Source organism: Dasypus novemcinctus, chromosome 23, assembly GCF_030445035.2.
Source record: "Dasypus novemcinctus isolate mDasNov1 chromosome 23, mDasNov1.1.hap2, whole genome shotgun sequence".
In the NCBI taxonomy this organism is placed as follows: domain Eukaryota; kingdom Metazoa; phylum Chordata; class Mammalia; order Cingulata; family Dasypodidae; genus Dasypus; species Dasypus novemcinctus.
Window position 1 is genome coordinate 71,661,933 of NC_080695.1, and position 24,121 is coordinate 71,686,053.

General features: G+C 61.5%; 1 protein-coding gene across 2 annotated transcripts in view; it reads left to right on the top strand.

The window, feature by feature from the left end:
* Positions 1-24,121, top strand: part of ABCA3 (ATP binding cassette subfamily A member 3) — a 42,578-nt gene that overhangs the window by 17,730 nt on the left and 727 nt on the right. For both annotated transcript variants that reach the window (XM_058286612.2, XM_071211443.1), the window contains 23 exons: positions 1,537-1,710; positions 3,950-4,131; positions 5,778-5,918; positions 6,492-6,621; positions 7,094-7,248; positions 7,501-7,656; positions 7,890-8,100; positions 8,518-8,668; positions 10,264-10,362; positions 11,127-11,313; positions 11,998-12,301; positions 13,641-13,914; positions 16,270-16,474; positions 16,766-16,985; positions 17,082-17,240; positions 19,303-19,475; positions 19,894-20,022; positions 20,131-20,325; positions 22,099-22,286; positions 22,662-22,832; positions 23,096-23,283; positions 23,424-23,497; positions 23,948-24,075. In XM_058286612.2, coding sequence (XP_058142595.1) covers positions 1,537-1,710; positions 3,950-4,131; positions 5,778-5,918; positions 6,492-6,621; positions 7,094-7,248; positions 7,501-7,656; positions 7,890-8,100; positions 8,518-8,668; positions 10,264-10,362; positions 11,127-11,313; positions 11,998-12,301; positions 13,641-13,914; positions 16,270-16,474; positions 16,766-16,985; positions 17,082-17,240; positions 19,303-19,475; positions 19,894-20,022; positions 20,131-20,325; positions 22,099-22,286; positions 22,662-22,832; positions 23,096-23,283; positions 23,424-23,497; positions 23,948-24,075 — 3,994 coding nt within the window. The remainder of the gene's footprint in view (positions 1-1,536; positions 1,711-3,949; positions 4,132-5,777; positions 5,919-6,491; positions 6,622-7,093; positions 7,249-7,500; positions 7,657-7,889; positions 8,101-8,517; positions 8,669-10,263; positions 10,363-11,126; positions 11,314-11,997; positions 12,302-13,640; positions 13,915-16,269; positions 16,475-16,765; positions 16,986-17,081; positions 17,241-19,302; positions 19,476-19,893; positions 20,023-20,130; positions 20,326-22,098; positions 22,287-22,661; positions 22,833-23,095; positions 23,284-23,423; positions 23,498-23,947; positions 24,076-24,121) is intronic.

Consider the following 24,121-nt stretch of genomic DNA (forward strand, 5'->3'; position numbering starts at 1 on the left):
CTTCTGTTAATGCAGGGAGACCCAGCTCCAACAATTGTGACTTTTTTGGTTTTGTACCAATCTGGGTCACCAGCTTACAACGTTTATAAAAGTACATGAGTGGGAAGCAGATGTAGCTCAAATAGTTGCGTGCCTGCTTCCCATGTATGAGGTCCCAGGTTTGATCCCCTGTACCTCCTAAAAACAAAACAAACAAATGGGGAAAAAAAACAACTCTCATTGGGAAGCAGATGTATCTCGGTAGTTGGGCACCTGCTTCCTATATACAAGGTCTGGAGCTCAGTCCCCAAGGTCTGGGGTTCAGTCCCCAATACCTCTTAAAATCAAACTAACAAATAAATTCCCAGTTGATTGTAAAGTTAATCTTTTAAAAATTACAAAAAACTAGAATGAAATGAAGTTAGAATAATTATCCAACTTACAAAGAACAGATGATATCTTATCTTTCAAGTAATGTAAAGAAAATTTCATGGAAAATGCCTTTATTTGGAAGCTAAAATTTCTGTACGGTGATCCAAAACAAAGATGAAATGCAAAATAATGGAGAAGAAATATTTGCATTAGATTTGATCATTTGATATCTAAAATAATTGGAAATTAATACCAGAGCCTGTGACCCTATCTCCAATAAATAAGTTGTCAGTGGGAATAAACATAAACAGAATTCCTTCAAGGTGAGTGAAAATAGTGACCAAACATAGGGAAAAATAATTAGCCTCATGAATCAGAGACTATAAGATACCACCATTGAACTAGGAAAATGAATGCAAGTTCAAAATACTGCATTGATGGTATGTAATCATTGAAATAACATCTCAATAGATTAGGTGCATCTAGAATAGATAGAGTCAAAGAGAGAATTAGGGAATTGGAAGATGTCTCTAATGAATTCATACAGAGCTCGGCGTGAAAAGGATGTAGGAAGTATGAGAAGTAAGATAAGAGGCGCAAAGGATGGACTGAGGGGCTCCAACAGAGGTCTAATAGGAATTCCAGAAGAAAAGGGTGGAAATGATGAATAGCAAAATGGGGTGAAATACTGAAATCCTGTAGAACCGATAAAAAAGATGAGTCCTTGAATAGTTCTTGTAATGAGGACTGGGGAGGGGAGAATTCTTTTTGACTGCATGCATCTGTAGACATCCTTATTTTGCCCTCAACTCCTGAATAATACCTTAGCTCTAAGAAACTCTCTGTGGAGTTTCCCTTTGCACTTTGACAATATTATCTCATTACCACCCAAGTAAGAAGTTGTCTGACCATCTAGGTGTAATTTTCCTGCATTTCACTCACTACATATTTAGAGTGCATGTTTTAATCTGAGGACTTCACTGCATGTAAAGCCCAGTAGAGCGGATTGGAGATGTCTGTGTGGGGTCCCTGGCATGTGGGGAGATGTGAAGCCACAGCGGGTGCTGTTTCCCAGGGTGGGTGCCCACGGCAAAGAGGAGGGGCCACAGGCCAACGCCGTGGGCTCCCTCCCGAACACGCAGGTGTGCGTGTCCTTAGCGCAGCCCACTCTCCCTCGCTTCGCAGCGAACATGGCGGCAGCCGTCGGGGGCTTCCTCTACTTCTTCACGTACATCCCGTACTTCTTCGTTGCCCCCCGGTACAATCGGATGACTCTGAGCCAGAAACTCTTCTCCTGCCTCCTCTCTAATGTCGCCATGGCCATGGGCGCCCAGCTCATTGGGAAATTTGAAGCAAAAGGTGAGTATTTTCCTTTTCGCAAGCAGCTCTTACTGATTCAGTAACACAGAGAAGTCAGAGCCCAGCCAGATAGACTCTAGCTCAGGTGGGAAGCGGGCAGGCGGGCACTGCGTGTGCACAGGTGCTGGCCGATCAGGAGCCAGGGGAGCAGCGGGCCAGGGGTCCCGCAGTGCAGTGGCCAGAGAGGACGGAGCTCTCCGGGCGGTGTCAGCCACCACACGGGCCAGAGCAGCCCCCGGCTCTGGCTCTCCGCGGGGTCACTGCCTGGAAAGTGCCTGGACATCAGTGTCTGCGTCGGCGAAGTGATGAGCTCTTACTCAATGACTTAACACATGTCCCCCTGCGTTTAAGATGCTCAGAATGGCTTTGGGTGCCCCCCAGCTCTTTGCAAAGTGTGGGGTCAAATGAGCATCCCCTCCTCCCCCGTCCCCCATTTCCCACACCTCCTGCAGTGATGGGAGCCAAGGGCAGGGATGCCTGAACCCTACGGGGCAGGCCTGGAACTAACCAGCAAGACGAGGAGGCTGGGGAAGGGGGCCTGAGAGAGACAGGCGATGAACCGGGAAGTGTCTTCGTGGTTTTTGTGAAATTTCCTGATTTTCATACTATCACGTGGTCCAAATCTTGGGGCTTTTGTCCTGCGGGTTCCCATTTTATAAACCCTGCAGCAGACACGCATATTTTCATTGGCCCAACTGGAGCCTTCTTGTTTGGATGGCTTGGTAGTGGGCGTCTGGTTGTCCTGCTTGCCTGCTGAAACTCTCCGCAGATGGGGAACACAACTCCTAGGGGAAGGCCCCGCGTCCCAGGGCCTGGTGGCGCTCGTGGGGCAGACGCCCCTGCTTTGCTCTCACCGGGTGGCCCCGAGCCGTGCCCTAAAGGCCCCTGTTGGCTCTGACGGTGCAGGGATGCCCAGAAGTGGGGGTTAGAGGCCAGAAGCCCCCAGGGGACACCCAGGACGGCTCCGATTGCAGCAGCGTGTCCACCCTGCTAGCAGGACCCGGAGACGCCGGCCACCTGCCCGTGAGCACCGTGAGGCGGAGCAGGCCTTCCAGCCGGGTGGTCTCTTTTACAGGGCCAGCGTCCTCGCTCCTACCGCCACGCAGCCCCTCCTCGCAGCTGCCCAAGCTGTGGGTCTCTGGAAGGAGGTAGGCGGGAGGCCACAAGGGCCCCGTGCTGCTCCGCGTTGACTCACAACGTTTTTCTGCACTTGGCAATGTCTTCTAACACCTGAGCTTTTAGACACCTGTGTTTCCGGCTTGAGTCGTGTTTGATAAGACGTGGATTTTGTAAATGAACAGCCCCTCCCAGAAGGCCAGATACTTTTTCTAAAAGGCCGTTTACCAAGAGGGCTCTAACTATCCTGCACCTTAAATTTGTCCCTCTATCTTTTTTGAAGTCCTGTAGTGAATTTTCTTAAAACAGACAGAATCTCTAGTGCTCTAGATGTGTTTATGCACCACGGCTGGACAGCAGCCATTTCTATCAGGTGCCCTTGAGTGGAGAGAGGATGGGCCAGCCAGAGAGTCCCCGAGCAGTGCATGACCTGTGGTATTGGCAAACCAGAGAGGAGGAGCTGAAATATTTGTTTTTAAAAGTCTTCTCTGAAATGCACTTTGGTCCAGTATTGGCCATTCCCCAAATCCTATGTATGTGAGCATGTATGTGTGTACGTATATTTGTGTGTTTGTGCATATATATGTGTATATGTGTGTATCTATATATGTATGTGTAAATGGGTGTGTGTGTATCTGTACATGTGTGTGCATGTGTGTATGTATAAATGAATGTGTATTATGTATGTGCATATGTGGGTGTGTATACGTATATGTATGTGTAAATGGTTGTGTATTTGTATTTGTACAACTATGTGCATGTGTGTATGTGTAAATGAGTGTGTGCTGTGTACATGTATGTATGGGTGTGTAATGTATAAGTGGGTGTGTATATGTGTTTACATATGTGTGCAAGTGTGTATCCATGTATGTGTAAATGAGTGTGCTGTGTGCATGTGTGTGTGGCGTGTGTGTGTGTGTACATATGTGCATGCCACAATTGAAACCTGAGCCCGTCCAGTCAGCTGGTGAGCTTTTGCTGTCCCGTAACGTGCTGACCCGTCATCGCTGTCGTCCCCCTGGCGGCTTCCAGCAGCTGCGCAAGGACCGCGTGCACATGTTGTCAGGGCCGTTGGGGTGCCTGCCCACCCAGCCCCAGTCCCGCTTCTCGGCGTGTCTTCCAGGCACCGGCGTCCAGTGGCGAGACCTCCTGAGCCCGGTCAACGTGGATGACGACTTCTCCTTGGGGCAGGTGCTGGGGATGCTGCTGCTCGACTCTGTCCTCTACGGCCTGGTGACCTGGTACGTGGAGGCCGTCTTCCCGGGGCAGCTCGGCGTGCCCCAGCCCTGGTACTTTTTCATCCTGGTGAGTTCTGGTGCCCCTGCTGGCCCCATAGATGGGGGTGGCACTAGCCTAGCACTCGTTCCCTGGGCCCCCCGAGCCCCAGGCAGGACCCCCGGGGTGGGGCAGGGACCCCTGTGCTCGGCATGGAGGGCCGCATGTCCTACCGACGCTCGAGCCTCGGTCAGGCGTGAGGCCTGCACACCGGGGTCTGAGTGAAGGGCTCCCACCAACCGGACCCCCAGACCAACCCACGCCGAGCCCGGCTCAGGCCTCCCACCCCACTTCCCGGCTTCCTAACAGCCTCGATTGCTCAAATTCTCTCTGGCCTTTAACACAAATGACTCCTTCTCCTTCTTGTAAAAAATGTCTCCCTGGGTTTCTGCCCACGAAAGAATAACCTGCTTCCTGTAAGAAGGACAGCCTCCTTGGAGCACAGCTCCATCCACCGCCCAGAGAGACCTAGGCACGTGGGGCACGCCGCTCCAGAGCCTTCTCTGTGTGTTCATCTCAGGCCCACTTAGCTATGTACACAGTGGAGGGGAATTTTACAAACGTGGGGTCATAGTGTAATAATGCTTGAAACTTGCTTTTTTTTAGTTTACTTAACAATACATCCCAGATGTCTTAGATAGAGATGTCCATGTATATTTATAAACGCTTTAGATTCTTTTTCTAGCTGTAGTTATAATTTTTACTTTACTTATTTATAAATCTATTGAAATACATGCCCTTTTATCAATGACCTCATTTTTACTCAGCTGCCTAGCATGCCATCAAACGGCTGTACCACTGTGTATTTACCTAATCCCCTACCGATGCCAAGTTAGGCGCCTCTTCTATGTTCGTTCTTCCATGCTACAGAATTTATGGTGCCCACCACTCTATTTCATCACATCTACAGTGCCGCTGATTGTTCCTTGTATCCTTATTTTATCAATCACTAAGAAAGAGAAACACTGACAGCTAAACTCTGGCATCCCATTGATTTCAAAGTTGCTTAAAAGGTGACATTCATGTCCCTTAAAACCAGCGGAAGGTGCTGCATGTCCGACACTGGTCCAGGCACTGGACACAGCCTGCCAACACCGCTGCAACTTAGACAGGGCCCCCCTCGCGGCGTCCCTTCCATGGGGACCGTCCCGTGTCCTGCCCACCTGGAGGTGCTGTGTGAGGCTGGTCCCTGCTCCTGCCCCTCACATGGTGCCGTCCTGCAGTGGTGAGAGAGGGTGGACCAAGCCCCTGAAGCAGAGGGAGGCCCCTCCAGCTTCCCTGCTTGTCACATGCTCACACGCAGCTCGCGTCAGTCAGGACGCGGAGACGCAGCCGCCTTTGCGGTTTGGCCCCAACGTCACTCTAACCTGGGATGTCTAGTCACCTCTCTTGGAATTAAATTCCCTGGTTTACAACTCCCTGCCCCATGCCCTGGTCTGAGCTGACGTTCACAGCAGGCCTGTGACTTATCACCCAGGGATACATGGGTAAGTAGCCAGCCGGAACTCGACCCCAAATCTACAGTGTCTCCTCAACTGCACCAAACGTCAGGAGTCGAGGCCAAGGTCGCTCGGCCACATGCCTGTAGCGCATCGGCCAGCGACCGGTTGGATCGTCGTGCGTGGAGGGCATGGACACGACACGGCCGAGCAACACCAGTGTGACTTCCGTCCTAGCCCTCGTACTGGTGCGGGCACCCGAGGACAGTGCTGGGGAAGGAGGGGGATGACGACCCCGAGAAAGCACTCCGATCTGAGTTCTTCGAAGCCGAGCCCGAGGGCCTGGTGGCCGGAATCCGCATCCAGCATCTGTCCAAGGTGCTGCCTCCCCAAGGCCTGACGCTGTGTGGGCTGCTCCGGGGCTGGTGCGGCGGGGACTGGCTGGACCCAGGGCGCCGGGCAGTCGGTGGGGCGCGGCGGCCTCGCACATTGGGCATGTGCCCACTCTGAATTCACACCGTCCACCCAGGCCTGCTCTGCCCTGCCGTCTGGCTCCCTGTGGGGAAGTGTGGGGTCCCCTATGCTGCTCCCCGCTCTGGAGAGGGCAGCGGGGTCCCCTTTGCCTCTCTGGCCAGTTCTCCAGGACCCACAGTCTCCACACAGAGCCAGGCTCAGGGGACTTGCCAGGCTTTTCTGGTGACTACCAGGCGCCCCCTGCAACCCCTAGGCCTCGAGGGCCCCTGGCCCTGCGGTCACCAAGCACGTCCCGGATTACGTAGGGGAGCGGGGGTGGGGAGCAGCAGGAAGCAGCACGGCCTCTGCGGGGCTCTCTGCACACCCTTGCTGCCCAGGCGCCCATTGGCACCGTGGGGCCTGGTCCCCTGGGGCCACGTGGCCAGGGCAGAGCGAGGGGCCACAGGCACTTCAGGGCGACTCTCTGCTCCCCTGCAGGTCTTCCGGGCTGGGACCAAGAGCAAGGCGGCCGTCAGGGACCTGAGCCTGAACCTGCTCGAGGGGCAGATCACCGTGCTCCTGGGCCACAACGGCGCAGGCAAGACCACCGCGCTGGCCATGCTCACTGGTGAGTCGCCTGCACGGTGACGGCCGCTCCCCTGGCAGAGCCCCGTCCATGGGCACCACGCCGAGAGGGTAGGGGAACAATGCCAGCCCCCAAGCCCCAGGAAAGAGCCGCCTCCGTATTCAGCTTGTCCAAGACCGAGAAAAGGAGCCTGTCTTCTAGAAGGCCTTCCCCAACATCTTGCTCATCTCGGCGAGGTTTGGCTTGGCAAATGCCGTGCAGCGTGCCGGTATGCACCTGCCCGTGCCTCGGCCCTAGCCAGCGCACGTCCTGGAGCCATTTGCCACCCCCAGCTGGTCCAAGTGCTTACCCCCCACTGCCCCCCAGCAGGGGGGTCACTGGCAAACCCACTCCCTGGTGGGGTCCGCCGCCTAAACGAAGCTAAAACGTGTGAGGCAAGGGGTCTCCACCCCAGCGCCATCTGGCAGGGTTCTCCTGCTGGGCCTGAGCGTCTGGGGTCCTCTGTCACCCCCAGGGCTCTTTCCCCCGACCCGTGGGCGGGCGTACATCGGCGGCTACGAAATCTCACAAGACATGGCTCAGATCCGCAAGAGCCTGGGCCTGTGCCCGCAGCACGACATCTTGTTCGACAACCTGACGGTCGCGGAGCATCTCTCTTTCTACGCTCAGGTGAGTCGGTGGGTGGCAACCATTGGTCTGGGCCGGTGGTCCGCTACCCGACCCCCGGGCCTCGGGGCAGCCCACACGCACTTGGCCTCCCAGCAAACCGAAACCCGTTCTGACAAAATGTTCCAGAAAGCCTGGGCTCCCAGAGGCGGGAGAGCCTTGAGCCTAGACTGAGCACACATGGATAGGAAGGTCGGTCCCAGGCGGAGGGGCCGCCCCCTACCTGGGCCCCCGCCCCATCTCCTGCTGTTCCAGCTGAAGGGATTACCGCGGGGGAAGTGCCCTGAAGAAGTGGAGCAGATGCTGCACATCCTCAACCTGGAGGACAAGCAGCACTCCAAGAGCAAGTTCCTGAGCGGGGGCATGAAGCGCAAGCTCTCCATCGGCATCGCCCTCATCGCGGGCTCCAAGGTGGGGCAGCGGGGCCCACTGCAGGGGACGAGCCCGCGGCGCCGGGGGCCCCTGCACCGTGGCCCGGCCTCCTGGGCCCTGGACGCCACAGGAAGGGAAGCCCGGTGTGGGCGGTCCTGCCGTTTCCTCCTAGGACGGGCGGCAGCTCGGGAGCACCCTGACCGGGCAGCTCGGGGTGCGCTGGGCAGCCGGGCCAGGCGCGGGACGGAGCTCGGCCGCTCCTCGCCCTCCAGGTGCTGATGCTGGATGAGCCCACGTCCGGCATGGACGCCGTCTCCAGGAGGGCCATCTGGGACCTCCTCCAGCAGCAGAAGAGCGAGCGCACCATCCTGCTGACCACCCACTTCATGGACGAGGCCGACCTGCTGGGGGACCGCATCGCCATCATGGCCAAGGGCGAGCTGCAGTGCTGCGGGTCCTCGCTGTTCCTCAAGAAGAAATACGGTGAGCGGCGGGGGCGGGCGGGGTGGCCGCCCGCAGACGCCCTTCCCTGCGAGATGGCGCAGGAGGGAATGGCTCGGCCCTAGGCCCCCACGTCAAGGTCGCCACCCCCCGCGGTTGGTGCGCCGCAGCAGTGGTGAGGGCCCGTCCTGGGGCGCTCAGGCAGAAGGCCTTGAGGTCGGGCCCCTCCGTCGCGCGGCTTCTTCCCCGTTCACCTTCGTCCTTCCCGGGAGCACCGCGACCTCGGCTGGGCGCGATTACAGGGAGGCTCTCGCCGGGAGCTGGAGCTCTCCTTGGTGGCCCTCGCCCCAGACCACCGGGCCCGCCCCCAGCGGGAGCCTCAGGGACGGCTCGGCCGCCACCTCCCCGCGCGCGGCCCGCGTGGGCGCAGAGGCCTCACACCCGTGTCGGGTGTTTCAGGCGCCGGCTACCACCTGGCGCTGGTGAAGGAGCCGCACTGCGACCCCGAGGCCGTGTCGCGGCTGGTCCACCTCCACGTGCCGAGCGCCACCCTGGAGAGCAGCGCTGGCGCGGAGCTGTCCTTCGTCCTCCCCAAAGAGAGCACGCACAGGTAGGATGGCGGGGCCGGCTCCACGCGGCGCCAGGGCGGGCTGCTCTGCGGTGCCCACCGCGGGGCCGGGGCGCCCAGAATCCCCGCGCCCCTGTGCCTGGGCCCCACCCGCCCCAGGGACGGCTCCAGGCGAGAGGAAGGCCCGGGCGGCAGGCTCACGCTGGCCCCGGGCCCTCAGCAGCGGCCATCAGAGGCGGCCACCAGCCGCGGAATTCCCTGGGCGATGGGAATGTGAGGGCTGGGAGCCTGCCGCGTCGCGCTCCCGCGAGCACAGCAGGGAGGAGAACGGATTTCAGAGCTGCGGGGCCGTGCACCGAAGCGCGAGCAAGTGGAGTGACGCGCGCTGAAGGCTACGTGACATCCTTGCTGGCAGGCGTGCGGAACTCACGCAGTGCCCTCCCTCTTACCACAATGCTTGTGTTCTCAGGCGCGCTAGTAAACGCTCTTCTCCAGAGCACTTGTCAGGGTCTCCAGTTACCCCTCGGGACATATCCCGGGAGTGGGACGAGTGTGGCCAGGTTCCCCTCAGGACAGGCGCAGCCACCTTCCACCCCCGCTAGCCGCTGGGAGGGTGCTTGTTTATTCCAGGGTTGCCAGTTGGGAGAAAAACATTAAATACCTACACACACACACACGCACCAGTATCTCACAGGTGAAACGGCACGTCCCCACTTGGTCTGCGTTTGTCCTTGCTTCCACTCCCACTAGCATTTCAGAGCTCACCAGCTGCAGGCGTTGTTTTCTCTGGGCATTACTTGTTCAGTCTTTCGCTTGTTTACAGTTGGGCATTGTTTTATGTTTTAGCATCAGACGTTTATGCTGGAGCTTTTCCCACTTGTTTCCTTTTTAACTTTGTGGGACTTCCCCCATATTTGCATTTTAGATTCCATGTGTCCCACCTTCCCCTTGTTTTTTTCTTCCCTTTATGCTTAGAAAGCACCTCCCTGCAACCAAATGAGCATCAGCCTGTTTCTTCTAGATTTATTCTACGACTTCCTGCAGGAGGATGTTATCAGGGGCTTGCTTTTTTCTTTTTAAAGATTTATTTTTTATTTATTTCTCTCCCCTTCCCACCCACCTCCAGTTGTCTGCTCTGGGTCCATTTGCTGTGTGTTCTTCTGTGTCCACCCATATTTTCAGCAGCACCGGAAATCTGTGTCTTTTTGTTGTGTCATCTTGCTGCATCAGCTCTCCATGTGTGCAGCGCCACTCCTGGGCAGTCTGCACTTTTTTCACGCAGGGTGGCTCTCCTTACGGGATGCACTCCTTGCGCATAGGGCTTCCCCATGTGGGGGACACCCCTGCGTGGCACAGCTCACCACACAGATCAGGAGGCCCTGGGTTTAAACCCTGGACCTCTTATATGGTAGGTGGACGCCCTCACAGTTGAGCCAAATCCACTTCCCATTTGCTTTCTAACAGGCCAAAGTACTCACCAGGCGATGCATGAAAAAGCATCAACCAAACCACACAAACCCAGCCCCTGGTTCTGTTTAGAAAGGGATCACACCCTTCCCGCACCCCTCCCCCAGCCTACCTGGAGGTGCTTGTTTAGAAACAAGCTTGTGGAAACACTCTGGGTGTTTTTTCCCCAGGTTTGAAACTCTCTTTGCTCAGTTGGAAAAGCAGCAGAAGGAGCTGGGCATCGCCAGCTTTGGGGCCTCCGTCACCACCATGGAAGAAGTCTTCCTCCGGTCAGTCACCACCCACTCTGCCGGGCTCCGGCCCAGTGGTGCGTCTGTGTATGTGTGTGAAAGTGTGATGATAGAGCACCACCTCGCCTCCTGTGCCTGGGGCAGGAGCAGGGCCCTGGGGCCGCTGTCAAACCCCAGAGTTCAAATCGCAGCTCTGCTCTTCACACTAGCACACGAGGTCGATGTGGCGCTGGCGCCCGCGGCAACCCAAAGCACAGAGAGCAGCTGGCTCCCAGGCGGGCAGTGGCACCGTGGGTGTGTGCCCACCCCCGCCTCCCGGAGGGGGCCACCCTGCCGACAGGGCCTTGGTCTAGGCGGTAGATGGTAATCCTCCGAGGACTACTTGACCCATAACGAAGATGTAACTGTACAGTGTAAAACTTAGCGTTTGAGTCCTCGGAATTACAGGGCAAGCTCAAGGTTAAAGCGCTTATTAGCCTTTTTTTGTTGCTGCTTATCAGACGTTTCTCGAGCTTGCAAAGTAAAGTGTTAAGAACTAGAAATACAAAATAAAAACACATCGATTCTCCACTCAAAGAGCCTGTGGCCCAGCCATGAGTGAATGAATGAGCAAACGAATGAAGGGGTGCACAAGCTAGCGCCCCCGTGAGCGAAGGCACAAGCCAGCCCATCCCGGGGCCTCCTCCCGCCGCGCTACCTCTGTGCACGGCCTCTTCCCGCCTCTGCTCCCTCCGGGCCGGGCGACGGCCTCGTGGTGCCGGCCCGGGCAGCGCAGCCCTGACAGCGCCCTGTGCCCCGGGCAGGGTCGGCAAGCTGGTGGACGCGAGCATGGACATCCAGGCCGTGCAGCTCCCAGCCCTGCAGTACCAGCACGAGCGGCGGGCCAGCGACTGGGCCGTGGACAACGTCCTGGGCGGCGCGATGGACCCGAGCAACGGCATGGGCGCCCTGGTCGAGGAGGAGGGCGCCGCGGGCAGGCTCAACACCGGGGTGAGTGCTACCAGCACAGGCAGGGAGGCCGGCGGGGCCCTCGGGACCGGCCGGCCGGGGAGTCCACAGAGGGGAGCAGGGCACCGCACCTCCTTTCTTGGGTGGGCGGGGGAGGGAAAATGGAGCATTCCGCCACGCAGCTGCCGGTTCTCGGGTACGATCTGCAGCTAAAACCTGGCTCGCGGGAACAAGGGCCAACACTGGCCGGGCTGCGCAGCGCCTCACCAGTGCTGCCCCATTTTACAGATGGGAACTGAGCGACCAGCGCGTGGTCGGCCGACCCCGAGCCCCAGTGCCCTTGGGGGGCTGTGCGGGTGTGAGCGCGGGAAACGGGGGAGGGGGTTGCTGCGGGAAGCTGGCAGGGGTGTTCGTCCGCCACGCAAGCCCTACACGGTAGTGTGTTCGAGGGGGACGCGGAGAGCAGCAGGGATCCTGGCCGTGCCACGTGTCCACCACAGGCTGACTGCCCTGTTGTGACATGGAGGGAGTCGTGTCTGCCCCACCAGGCAGCTGCCGTGAGCCCTGAGACTGCCGGTGTGGCCACTTGGGCTTGTAGCGACGGGTCCCAGCCCCGGCCCCCCTACACACACACCCCCAGAGCAGTCAGGGGTGCTCTTCCAGCGCCTCTGGGAAACTCCGGCCACTTTCCGTCTGGCCACGCGCTGACCCGCCCCTGTGCCACAGCTCGCGCTCCACTGCCAGCAGTTCTGCGCCATGCTGGTCAAGAAGGCCGCCTACAGCTGGCGGGAATGGAAGATCGTGGTGGCGCAGGTCCTGGTCCCCGTGGCGTGCATCACGCTGGCCCTCCTGGCCATCAACTACTCCTCCGAGATCCTGGACGACCCCCTCCTGAGGCTGACGCTGGGCGAATACGGCAGGACGGTCGTGCCCTTCTCGGCGCCTGGGGCCTCCCAGCTGGGCCAGCGGCTGTCCGAGCACTTGCGGGAGATGCTGCAGGCCGAGGGCCAGGAGCCCCGCGAGGTGCTGGGTAAGCGGGGTCCCCAGGCTCGGGGGCCCAGGGCGTGCAGGTGGAATAGGTGGGAGCTTGGGCCGAAGGCTCCTGGCTGTCCAGAGCATGGCGGGGGGCCGAGCAGCATCCCTGGCCTTGTCCCCTCCCGCCGCGGCCAGATGTGCCCAGGAGAAGCCATCTCAGCTCGAGTGGGGAGCCCGCTGAGTCAGGTGGCTGCCAGCTCAGAGCAGACTCCAGAAATACCCCTGCGGTCATGGCTGTGCCTCTGGGACCAGCTGAGTCCAGGCACTCGCACGCCCAGTCCCTTTTCTTGGTGTCATTCAAACGCAAAGCCTGAACCTGCCGTCATCCTCTTGGCCGTCTCTCTGCTCGCTGCACGGTGCGCCTTCCCGGGCCCAGCGTCTTCCCCTGCAGCTCAGCGCTCAGCCTTGACGGTCCCCAGGGTCAGGGCAGGCGGCTGCTGTGCTCCAGCCTGCAGACCACCCCCAACCTGAACCTTGTAGGTTCAGCTCACAGAACGATCACAAAGTCGAGGCGCAAACGGGGTTCTCTTTTGGGAAAAGGCTGCCTGTGCTGGCAGCGGAGCACCCGGGGCCAGGCAGAGCCCCAGCCAGCGGGTGGCCCAGCCAGCCCTGCGCCTCGCCTCCGGGGTGCCCACTGCGCTGTCTGCTGGCAGTGGCCTCGGGTCCGCGAGCTGCTGCGGGCACCCCTGCCCTGCCCCTTGCCGAGTGGGGCCCTTTTCAGCCAGACCCCTCACTGGGTGCTTTTAACTTCTCCTCTGCCTTGAGTGATTGCAACTGCAGTGTTCTCAGAGGCCCTGAGCGCACACTGCCCGCTCCTCCGGCACCCTCCCTCAGCCCTCACGTGGGCCCCGCCTTGCAGCCGAGGGAGAGGGCGAGGCTGGAGCGGGTGCTTGGCTGGCTGCACTCAGGCCCAGCGGGATTCCACCGCAGCGGGTCAGGGCGCCCGTCCTCTCCCCGCGCCTTGTGCTGATGGCAGACGTGGGAGGTGCAGAGCTGCGTGGACATGACCCGGGTCTGGGCAGCTCGGGATCCCGGCTTTGCCATGACTCAAGGCGGCACGGGGTCCTGGGTCCCCGAGAGTGGATCCCCAAAGGATCGAGGCCCTCGCCGGGAGGTTCCAGAGCTCCCCTTCCTAGGGCCATCGCCGCTCTCTCGGGGCGCCCTGCGGGTCCCCAGCATGGGGTGCTCTTTCCGCCCGTCCACGGAGGGGCCGCGCTGATCGGCTCGTCACAGGGGTCGCCAGCCCCACGGGAGGTGGTGCGGCCCGGTGCGGGCCCAGCATGTCCACCCGGGGCCCGCGGCCCCCCGGCTGACGCGGGCCCTGCCCCCCACAGGCGACCTGGAGGAGTTCCTGGTCTTCCGGGCCTCGGTGGAGGGCGGAGGCTTCAACGAGCGCTGCCTGGTGTCGGCGTCCTTCCGGGACACGGGGGCGCGGACGCTCGTCACCGCGCTCTTCAACAACCAGGCCTACCACTCCCCGGCTGCCGCCCTGGCCCTGGCGGACAACCTCCTGTTCAAGCTGCTGCGCGGCTCCCGGGCCTCCATCGTGGTCTCCAACTACCCGCAGCCCCGGAGCGCCCTGCAGGCCGCCAAGGACCAGTTCAGCGCGTGCGTAGGCCGCCCCCAGGGCTGCCTGCCCGTGGGCCCCGGGCTCGCCAGGCCGCCCCTCGCCCACGGACGGGCGTGTCCTTGCCCCCCGCCCCCGCGTGCCCTGCCGTCCTCACCCCCCCTTTGGTGGCAGGTCTGGTGATGAGACCCCAACCCCCCACACAGGGCCCTCCCCAGGTCCAGCCACACCCCCGTCCTTACCCACTCCTGCTGCCTCCAGTCCCCCCGCACGGCTTCTCCAGTGCGGCCCCTGCACCCTCGCGGGCAGGCCCAGGACAGAGCTTGGCGTGGGGTCACAAGCTGGGCCGACAGCGAGGGGCGGCCGAGGTGGCTTCGGGGCTCAGCGAGGGTCTGGGTCGACCTCGTGGCAGGAGGCCGGCTCAGACGACCCTCCGTACGCCTTGTCACGCGATCCCCTTTTGTCAGGGCCCCCCAAACTCTAGGAACCTCCCGGAGGAAGCTAAAAAGTCCAGGACTTGAGAACGCAGGCAGGTTCGTGTGCCCCCTGTTGGCTGGACCCTGGCCTCAAGATGCCCCTCCTGCTACTCCCAGCGCTGCCCTCACCAGGGCACTTACTTTTCTCCTTGCTGTGCCAGGGAAGGGCAAGCTCTAAGCTGATGCACGTGGCGGAGGGAAGGCTGCAGGGGCCCTGGAAGGGTGCAGCACGGAGGGGCTCCAGGAAGGGCTCACACTTTAGGGGCTCTTGAAGCCTGGCCAGGGGACGCAGGTGGGGAGCCCCAAGGCCCTCAGTGGGCCCAGCTGGGGAGGCCCTGGGGAAGGCTGAGGAGTCAGGGCTCACGGCAGCCCGGGGGGGTTTTGGTTTTAGCCCCTTCACTGAGATAGAATTCACGAGCCATAAAGTTCACCCGCTCAAAGGCTGCGCTCAGTGGACTTAAGTGTATTCACCTCGGCAGCCGCCTGCACGGTGCAGTTGAGCACGTTTCCAGCAGCGGCAGCCGCTCCCGGCCCTCTCCCGCCAGCCCCGGCACCCCCTCCCCTACTCTCTGTCTCTGCAGAGCCGCCTGTTCCAGACAATCATGAGGCTCTTTGTGCCTGGCTGCTGTCATGGTTCATGTTCTAGCACCAACCAGGACTTCCTTCTTTTTATTTTATTTTTTCTCATCATGTGGATGGAAATACCAATTCTAGCTGAGTTGTTTTGGGGCGATCGTGAATAATGCCATTAAGAACACTAGCGTGCAGGTTTTTGCGTAGACTTAGATTTTCATCTCTCCCTAGGGGAGGCATTGGCAGGTCACATGGTAATTCTATGCTGAACTTTTTGAGGAACCACCAAACTATTTTCCAGCAGTAAATGGAATTCACATATGATCGAAAGAGTACGAGGGTTCCGATTTCTCCATGTTCTTGCCAACACTTATTTCCTGTGTTTTTAATTATTATTATTATAGGCATCCTAGTGGAATGAAGCAGACTCTCCTTGTGGTTTTCATTTGCTTTTCCGTAATGACTGATGATCTTAAGCCCTTAAGTGTCTTTTCATGTGCTTATTGGCCATCTCTGTATTTTCTTTGGAGAAATGCCTGTTCAAGTGTTTGGTCCATTTGATAATTGCGTAGTTAGTCTTTTTGTGGTTGAATTGTAGAAGTTCTTTATATATTCTGGGTGCAAATCCCTTATAAGATACATCATTTGCAAATCATACCTCCCCTTCGGTGGGCTGTCTTTTCACTTTCTTGATGTGACACTTGCAGCACAAAAGTTTTTAATTTTGATAAAGTTGAATTTACTTATTTTTTGTCACTTGTACTCTCGGGGTCATATCTAAGAAACCATGGCCTAACCCAAGGTCGTGACGATTCCTTTCTGTTTTCTTCTAAGAGTTCGACAGTTTGAGTTTTGGCTTATGGCTTTAGTTCCTCTCTTTAGGCCTGTGGCCCATTTGGTGTAAGGTAGGAGTCCAACTTTACCCTTTGCATGTTGGTTTCTAGTTGATCCAGCACCATTTGTTGAAACAGTCAGGAGGTATTTAAGCGACAGAATTATGCCGGCAGAGCCTGCCTCTACAAGGAGGCTGGCAACTGAACACAGGATGTAGGGGCACCTGAGAGGAGAGAGCGCAGCGCCAGGAGCTCTGCTCCTGCAGCAGCCCAGGCACAAGAGAACGAGGTCTGACCGAGGGCAGCACAGAGCACGAGGCGGGGGCTCCCCCAGGGAGGTGCCCACACCTGGGGGGGGGGGCGGGGTCACTGGGGCGGGAGGGGGAAGGTGCGTGTCTACAGCCCCCACCACGACCGCTGTGACAGCGGCTGCCACGCCGCACACGGGTCAGGCAGGGCAGGGCCTGCCGCTCAGACACGCCGCCCCCTCCCCTGACCTGCCCGCACCTCGCAGGGGCCGGAAGGGATTCGACATCACCCTCAATCTGCTCTTCGCCATGGCGTTCCTGGCCAGTACGTTCTCCATCCTGGCGGTCAGCGAGAGGGCCGTGCAGGCCAAGCACGTCCAGCTGGTCAGCGGGGTCCACGTGGCGCACTACTGGCTCTCCGCTCTGCTGTGGGACCTCGTCTCCTTCCTCATCCCCAGCCTGCTGCTGCTGGTGGGTGCTGGGGCCGTGGGGCGCCGCCCACCATGGGCTGGCCTGGGGGTGCTGGGTCGTGGGGTACCACTTGCCATGGGGGACTGGCCCGGGGGTGCTGGGGTTGTGGGGTGCTGCCCATCACGGGGTCTGGCCTGGGGGTGCCTGCTCCTTCCAGGGGGAGATAGGGAAGCTGTTTGCTCAGAGAGGGTCGGGATGGAAGCTGCCCCCCGGGGTGGGGGCTGAGGGGCTGCAGGGCCCGGCTGGGCCTCGCGTGCCATCGGGGCCCTGCGCCTGCCTCCACTGCTGCAGGCAGTGCTCAGGGCCTTCGACGTACGCGCCCTCACGCGGGACGGCCACGCGGCCGACGCCCTACTGCTGCTCCTGCTGCACGGCTGGGCCACCGTCCCCCTCATGTACCTTCTGAGCTTCCTCTTCGCGGGCGCGGCCACCGCCTACACCAGGCTGACCATCTTCAACGTCCTCTCGGGCATCGTTACCTTCCTCGTGGTCACGATCACACGCATCCCAGGTGGGGCGTGCCGCCCCCGTCCCCCGCAGCAGCTCCGCCCCGGGGCTGGGAGGGGGCCGGGCCGAGCCGTTCCCCACCGGCCATCTGTCCCCACAGCGGTGAAGCTGGAGGGCCTCTCCAGAACGCTGGACCAGGTGTTCCTGGTGCTGCCCAACCACTGCCTGGGGATGGCGGTGAGCAGCTTCTACGAGAACTACGAGACCAAGAGGTACTGCACGAGCTCCGAGACGGCCGCCCGCTACTGCAGGAAGTACAGTGAGTGTCCGGCGTGTCCGCAGCCCAACGGGCAGGCGGCCCCAGAGCCCCGGGCGGGGCCTCCCACTGCCACCGGCCCACTTCTCACCGTGGGGCTGCGCGGCCCCTGTCCCTTCTCCAGGCGGCCCAGGCGACCTGTCCCAGCGCTGCTCCCTGGCCCCCCACCCTGACTCGGGCGTCTTGCACCGTGCCCCAGGGGATCTGGATGTACCCCCCTCATGCTACATGCCACCCAGGCATCCTCAAGATGAGCCCTGGGGGCTGAGTGCATCTTGTACCCCCCCAGTGCCCCCCAGGGCCCAGCAGATGCTCGGCCCACCCCATGCAGCGAGAGCCCCCACTGCCCTTGGGATCTGGAGGAGGGACCATCTGAGCAGGAGCCAGACCCCCTCCGTCCCACAGCTTCCTCACTCGGACCCCCGAGCTCCCTCTGACGGGGTCCATTCCCCTCCACAAAGAAAGGCCCGCCGTACCCAAAAACGACTGCCGCGTACCCTCCACTTGAGGCCACAGCTGGCTTCTCCCCGGGGCCCAGCACCCTCGAGGCACTCAGTGCCCCATGTCCCCAAGTCGGGCGCCCCCCACCATGCAGGCAGAAGCTTCCGCTGGGCCCAGAGCTGGCGGTCTCCTGTCCTGCTCTCCAGCTCTCCGCCCTGGCTCTGGCCGGGGCAGCGGCGGTTGTCATCGCACTGCCGCCCCCTACCTGCCCACCACGCTCACCTAAACGGACGGGCCTCAGCCCCTCCCGGCACATCCCCACACTGCCCCAGGAATGGTTCCAGAGAAACAAACCTGGGCATGCACACACACATGCACTTGCACACACTGAGTGTGCACACATACCAAGCCTGCACACACATACATGCACACACACTGCACCCACACTGAGCGTGCACACAGTGCTTGCACACATATGCAAATACACACACTGAGCCTGCACGCATGTGCAACACACTAAGCATGCACACGCATGCACACACTCTGAGTCTGCACACACATACGTGCATACACACTGCACACACACTGTACACGCACACGTGCACCCGCACACTCTGAAACCTCCTGGCCATTGGTGTCCAGACCTGCCAGACTCCTGTCTGCCTTGTCCCCTCCACCCGTCGCACCCCAGGCCCCACCCCCATGCTCTTTGCACTGCCCTTTCCAGCCGCTCCAGCCTGCTGGGCATCCTGCAGGGCCGCAACGAAGCACCACGTGCTGGGTGGCCTCGAGCAGTCAAAGCCGCCTTGCCCGCAGTTCAGGAGGCGGGAGCCTGACACCGCCTTGTCGGCAGGGCTGCATCTCCCTTGGAGCCCCCATCCTGGCCTCCTCCCACTCACGGTGACTCCTTGGCCCACAGATGCTTCCCTCTGGGCCCCAGCCCGTCTCCACCCACCCTCCTCCCGTGTCCGAGGGTCTCAAATCCCCCTTTCCCTCCTGTCACGAGGATTCTCGTCAGGACTTAGGGCCAACCCTGGGTCCAGGATAAGCTCGTCTCAGGGGGCCTAAGTAACGGCGTCCACAGACCATGTCCCAGTCAGGTCACACTCACAGGTTCCGGGGCTCGGGTCGTGGGCACGTGCCCGTCTCCACCCGGGTCGGCCTCCTCCAGGCCCGGGCAGCCTGGCTGTGGCCCCCTCTGCCGAGCCCCCACACCCCCCGGGCCCTGAGGGGCCTCGGGGCCTCCCTGCCTGCCCCGGCTGCTGCGTTGCCCCGTGGGCCCTGCACGCCTGGTCACAGCGTCGCTGTGCTGCCCCCTCTCTACCCACGAGCCCGGGCTGTGTCCACGCCGTGCATCTCCTGCAGCCAGCATGGAGCCCGTCACAGGAGCGAGCATGTGGGGGAGCAAACGATAGCGTGGCTCGGCCTCCCCGCCCCCACGGCCTGGGAAAGTTCCACCTTGACGTAGGACACGGGGCCCCCACCCCCGGCGCGCGCAGGCCCGTAGCTGTTTCAGGGCGCCCCTTGGGGAGGACGCACAGGGGCTCTGCTCGTGTGTGGCCGCCGCCTCCGCGGGGAGGGCAGGGCGCGGAGGGTGACACGCTGCCTCCCTCCGCCCCGCCAGACATCGAGTACCAGGAGGACTTCTACGCGTGGCGAGCCCCGGGCGTCGGCAGGTTCGCCACCTCCATGGCCGTCTCGGGATTCGTGCACCTCGCCCTGCTCTTCCTCGTCGAGAGCAGCCTGCTGCGGAGACTGAAAGCCTCCATCCGTGCCTGCGGGCGGAGGCGGGCGCTGGTGAGTGCCCGGGCGCTGCAGCCAGCTCGGGGGACACTGAGGCACGGGATGCCGGTGCCCCCGGCAGTGCCTCGCCGCCCCGCCGAGCACGGCCACCGTGGGAGAAGCCAGGCCTCCCCCTCCCTTGGAACACGGGCCAGCCACGAGCCACGGGGCCTGAGGGCGCCCACCCCTGACCCAGCCCCGCGTGCACGCTCGTTTCCTCAAGTTCACTCTAGTTCCCTGGGGTCACAGCGGGCATCGGGCTGCCCGGGGGACCGGCTGTGGACAGCGTGGCCTCTCCCCGGTGACCCCTCTGCCACCCCTGGCAGGGCCGCGGCTCGCGGGTCTTCCGCCCCCCTGCGGGGGAGGGCTTGGGGCACCACCGCGCAGCCCCTCCGCCCCCAGGCCTCGCCAGCGCCTTGCCTCTGGCACCTAGGCGGACGTGCAGAGCCAGGCGCCGGCGCTGCCCGACGACCAGGACGTGGCAGAGGAGAGGAACCGAGTCCTGGCGCGCCCCCCGGCCACCCTGCACCCGGAGCCGCTGGTCATCGAGGAGCTGTCCAAGGTGCCGGCTCGCCTGCCCGGCTGGGACATGGGGGCGCGGGGCGACTCGCCCCTGAAGCCCAGGGCGGCCCGGCGCCCTCACTCCGGTGCTTTGTGCGGGAACCCTCAGGTGTACGAGCAGCAGGCGCCCCTGCTTGCCGTGGACAGGGTCACCCTGGCAGTCCAGAAGGGGGAGTGCTTCGGCCTGCTGGGCTTCAACGGAGCCGGGAAGACCACCACCTTCAAGATGCTGACCGGGGAGGAGGCTGCCACCTCTGGGGACGCCTTCGTGGGGGGCCACAGCGTCGGCTCTGACGTCGGGAAGGCAGGTGCAGCCAGGGCCGGGAGGCACGCCCGGGGGGTGGGGGGCACCCTGGCGGCAGAGGTGGGCGCCAGCACGCTTGTGGGGGACGGGACACGGCGGCGGCCTAGGAGCCAGCGCCTAGCAAGCTGGGGAGCCGACCCGACAGGAAGCGCCGCCTCCACCGGGGCCTTGTCCCCCGTAGACCCCCGCAGTGCCCCGCCCTGTCCCATCCCCCGCTCACCACGTGCCGCCCTCTTTCCTGTCCCTGGGCCTGCGCTGACAGCAACGCGGCCCTGAGGTGCTCAGGCCTGGCCTCCCGCTGCAGGCTGTCAGCACTGCAGGAGTACAGAGCAAGCCGGTCCCTCCGCGCGTCTCAGGCCCAGGTCCAGCTGCGTCCGACAGGTGGGCCCGGCACTGAAGAGCTGCCGGCCCGAGGGCGCTTTCCTTTCCTAGCAGCTTGGCCTTGGGCTCCATGACCTCGTCCAGGGAAGGGACAGAATGTGCTGGGACTTGCCTCACGTTGGGCAGGGCCCCAGGGACCGCCCCCTCAGGGTAGGGATGAGCGGACCCCTGCCTCTGGGGTTTGCATGGAAGCTTCCCGGGGCTGAGCAGAGCAGGAGAAAGGCAAGGAGAGGCGCCACCACCGCCGTCACCTCGCGGGCTGCAGCAGGTGCCCTGGAGAGCAGCGCCCACAGTGTCAGGAGGCAAGCACGGGTTCACCCTGTGCCTCAAAGACGTCCACAAATAAGGCTGAAAGACGACGAGCAGTGTGCAATTAACAATAATAAAAGTGAAAGCAAGCGAGGCACTACGGCTAGAATCTGAGAAATGAGGGTCCAGCAGGAGACGTAAGCCCACGGGCTTTAGATCTGCAGTTTTCAGACCAGGTTATAAAACAACTATGTTTACATAAATAAGTGTGGTTGGAAATACATGCAGGGAAGAGAAAGCTGTAAAAGTAATCTAGAAAACGTGAAAAAGAACCCAAGGAAGCTTCTAAACATTAAAAATAGGGTAAGAGAAATAGATTCAGCGAGCAGGTCTGAAAAGGCAAATTCGACACGGCTGAAGAAGACGTGAGCTGGGGGACTGGGAGGGATGGCAGAAGCGCAGGCAACGGAAATGCAGAAGAGGCGCAGAGACCAGGAGAGGGCACGGGGTCCTGCCAGAAGGCGAGGGCGGCAGTAAGGGGGGGCAGGGGGGAAGAAGCACAATTTCCAAAACTGGTGAAAGCAGAGTCTGGAAGCCTAAGAACCCCAAGAAGGATAAAGACCAAAATCCCAATGTCACCCCTGTCCCCAGTGGCTGCTGAGGGCAGCGGGCAGCCGGCAGCTGGCACACACCTCCGACCTGAGGCCTCCCGCGGAGCCCACCTATTTGCCTGAGCCCAAGTCACTGCCAGCAAACACTGCCCTTGAGAGCGAGAGAAAAGAAAGGCCCTAGCATGTGCAGGGTGTCTATCAGCCTCGGACAGTGCCATCAGCCAGGAGGTTTTTCTCCTACAGGAGGTCTTGCACAATGACCGCGTTGTGCCATCAGCAGAGCCGTTTTGCACCAGCCCACCCCCACAGCTGCTGGTCACGGGCCAGGCTGCAGGCTGGGCCCCTTCCTGCCCCCTCCGTGCGGAGGCCCAGTTATGGCGTATCCACTGACCTGGCGCGGGGAGCCACCCTAGACGTGCCCGGAAGGAGCCAGGATGGTCTCGGGGCCTTCGCCTCGCCGGACCTTTCTGTGTTCCTCTGGCACAGGACGCTCGCCCTGACCAGGCCCCACCCCGGGCTGTTGTAACCTCAGGTGCGGCGGCGGATTGGCTACTGCCCTCAGTTTGACGCCCTACTGGACCACATGACGGGGCGGGAGACGTTGGTCATGTACGCCCGGCTCCGGGGCGTCCCCGAGCGCCACATCGCCGCCTGCGTGGAGCACACCCTGCGGGGCCTGCTCCTGGAGCCGCACGCCGACAAGCTGGTCAGGACCTACAGGTGCGACCCTGGGCACCAAGCCCCACAGCAGAGGGCGCGTGGCAGCCCTCGCTCCAGTGCTCCGAGCCAGGGGGCATTTGTTAGCATGGCCCAAGCGGAGCCAGGTGGGAGCTGCCTGCCCGGGCTGCCCCGAGGTTCCTGCCACCTGCAGGCAAGGCCGGCCAGCGGGTGGTGGAAGGGGCCCTGTGCAGGCCCCCGTCCAGGGCAGACGATGCTGTCACCGCCCGGGGAGGGGTGTAGGCCAACCCCCTGGGCAAAGCTCTCTGCCCTCGTCAGCTGAGTGCCTCTGCAGTCCCTAGGCTTAGGATTTTGCTGGAATCGGGGAGCCCCTGCTGACTATCAGGCTCTTGTTCCCCCGGCACCCCCTGTCCCCAGCGGTGGTAACAAGCGGAAGCTGAGCACTGGCGTCGCCCTGATTGGAGAGCCTGCGGTCATCTTCCTGGACGAGCCATCCACCGGCATGGACCCCGTGGCCCGGCGCCTGCTCTGGGACACCATAGCACGGGCCCGGGAATCCGGCAAGGCCATTGTCATCACCTCCCACAGGTAGGGCCTGGGCCCGTGTGGGTCAGCACAGGGTCGGTGGAAGAGCCGGGACGGGGGCTACGTCTGCGAGGAGGGGCAGGCCGGGCAGGGGCAGGGTGGACTAAAGACCTGCCAGCAGCTGGCGCGGAGTCTGCGAGGGGCTCCCCCGGCTCTGCCAGCGGACCACAGTGAGGCAGGGATTCAGGATCAGCCCGATCAGAGTGTCGGCACCTTGCTTTCCGCACAAGCCCTTGACCCCGGCGGCCTCGGCCCTCTCTCGGCAGCATGGAGGAGTGCGAGGCCCTGTGCACCCGGCTGGCCATCATGGTGCAGGGCCAGTTCAAGTGCCTGGGCAGCCCACAGCACCTCAAGAGCAAGTTTGGCAGTGGCTACTCCCTGCGCGCCAAGGTCCGGGGCGACGGGCAGGAGACGCTGCAGAAGTTCAAGGCCTTTGTGGACCTGACCTTCCCAGGTGCGTGCCAGCTCAGGCAGCCCCAGCTGGAGCAGGGGGTGCCGGTGCCTCGCCCTGCCCCATCCCACATCCCCGACCCCCAGGCCGCCTTCCGCAGCCCCCAGCCGGGCCCTGATGGGGACGTCCTTTCCTCTGTGCAGGCAGCGTCCTGGAAGACGAGCACCAAGGGATGGTCCATTACCACCTGCCCGGCCACAGCCTCAGCTGGGCAAAAGTGAGTGTGCCCCCGGGCCCCCCGGAGAGCACGCCAGGGAGGTCACAGCTTCCTGGTGGCTCTGCCTTCTTTTCCCAGGAATTAGCCCTTCCAGTCCCATTGCAGCGCCTCTGTCAGCATGCATCCTAGCGTCTGCTAGGGTTGGGGTTTTATATCCAATATGTTTAAATTGGATGGAATCCAGTGCAAAACCAGAAGCTGACCCAGAGGAAACCTGGCCTGCTCATGGTCACGCGCTATGCTTGGCACAGAGCCTGCAGGAAGCCAGGCCCAGCTCGCTTGCACCTGCGCACCTCCCCGGCTGACCCCGGGGGCTGGCTTCCTGCAGGCCCGCTGGGCTGAAGCCGGGGCAGCGGTAGGACCTTCGGGGGCCTTGCTGCCCTCTGTGGCCAGAGGACCCCAGGCCCCGGGCGTGCAGCTCTGTGAGCAGTGCTCCCCTGCCTCCCAAAGGTGTTTGGTACCCTGGAGAGAGCCAAGGAGGCACACGCGCTGGATGACTATTCCGTGAGCCAGATCTCGCTGGAGCAGGTCTTCCTGAGCTTCGCCCATCTGCAGCCTGCAGCCGAGGACCAGGGCCGGTGAGGGACAGTCTGCGGCCTGCCCCGAGGCCGGCGGGGCGGGGGC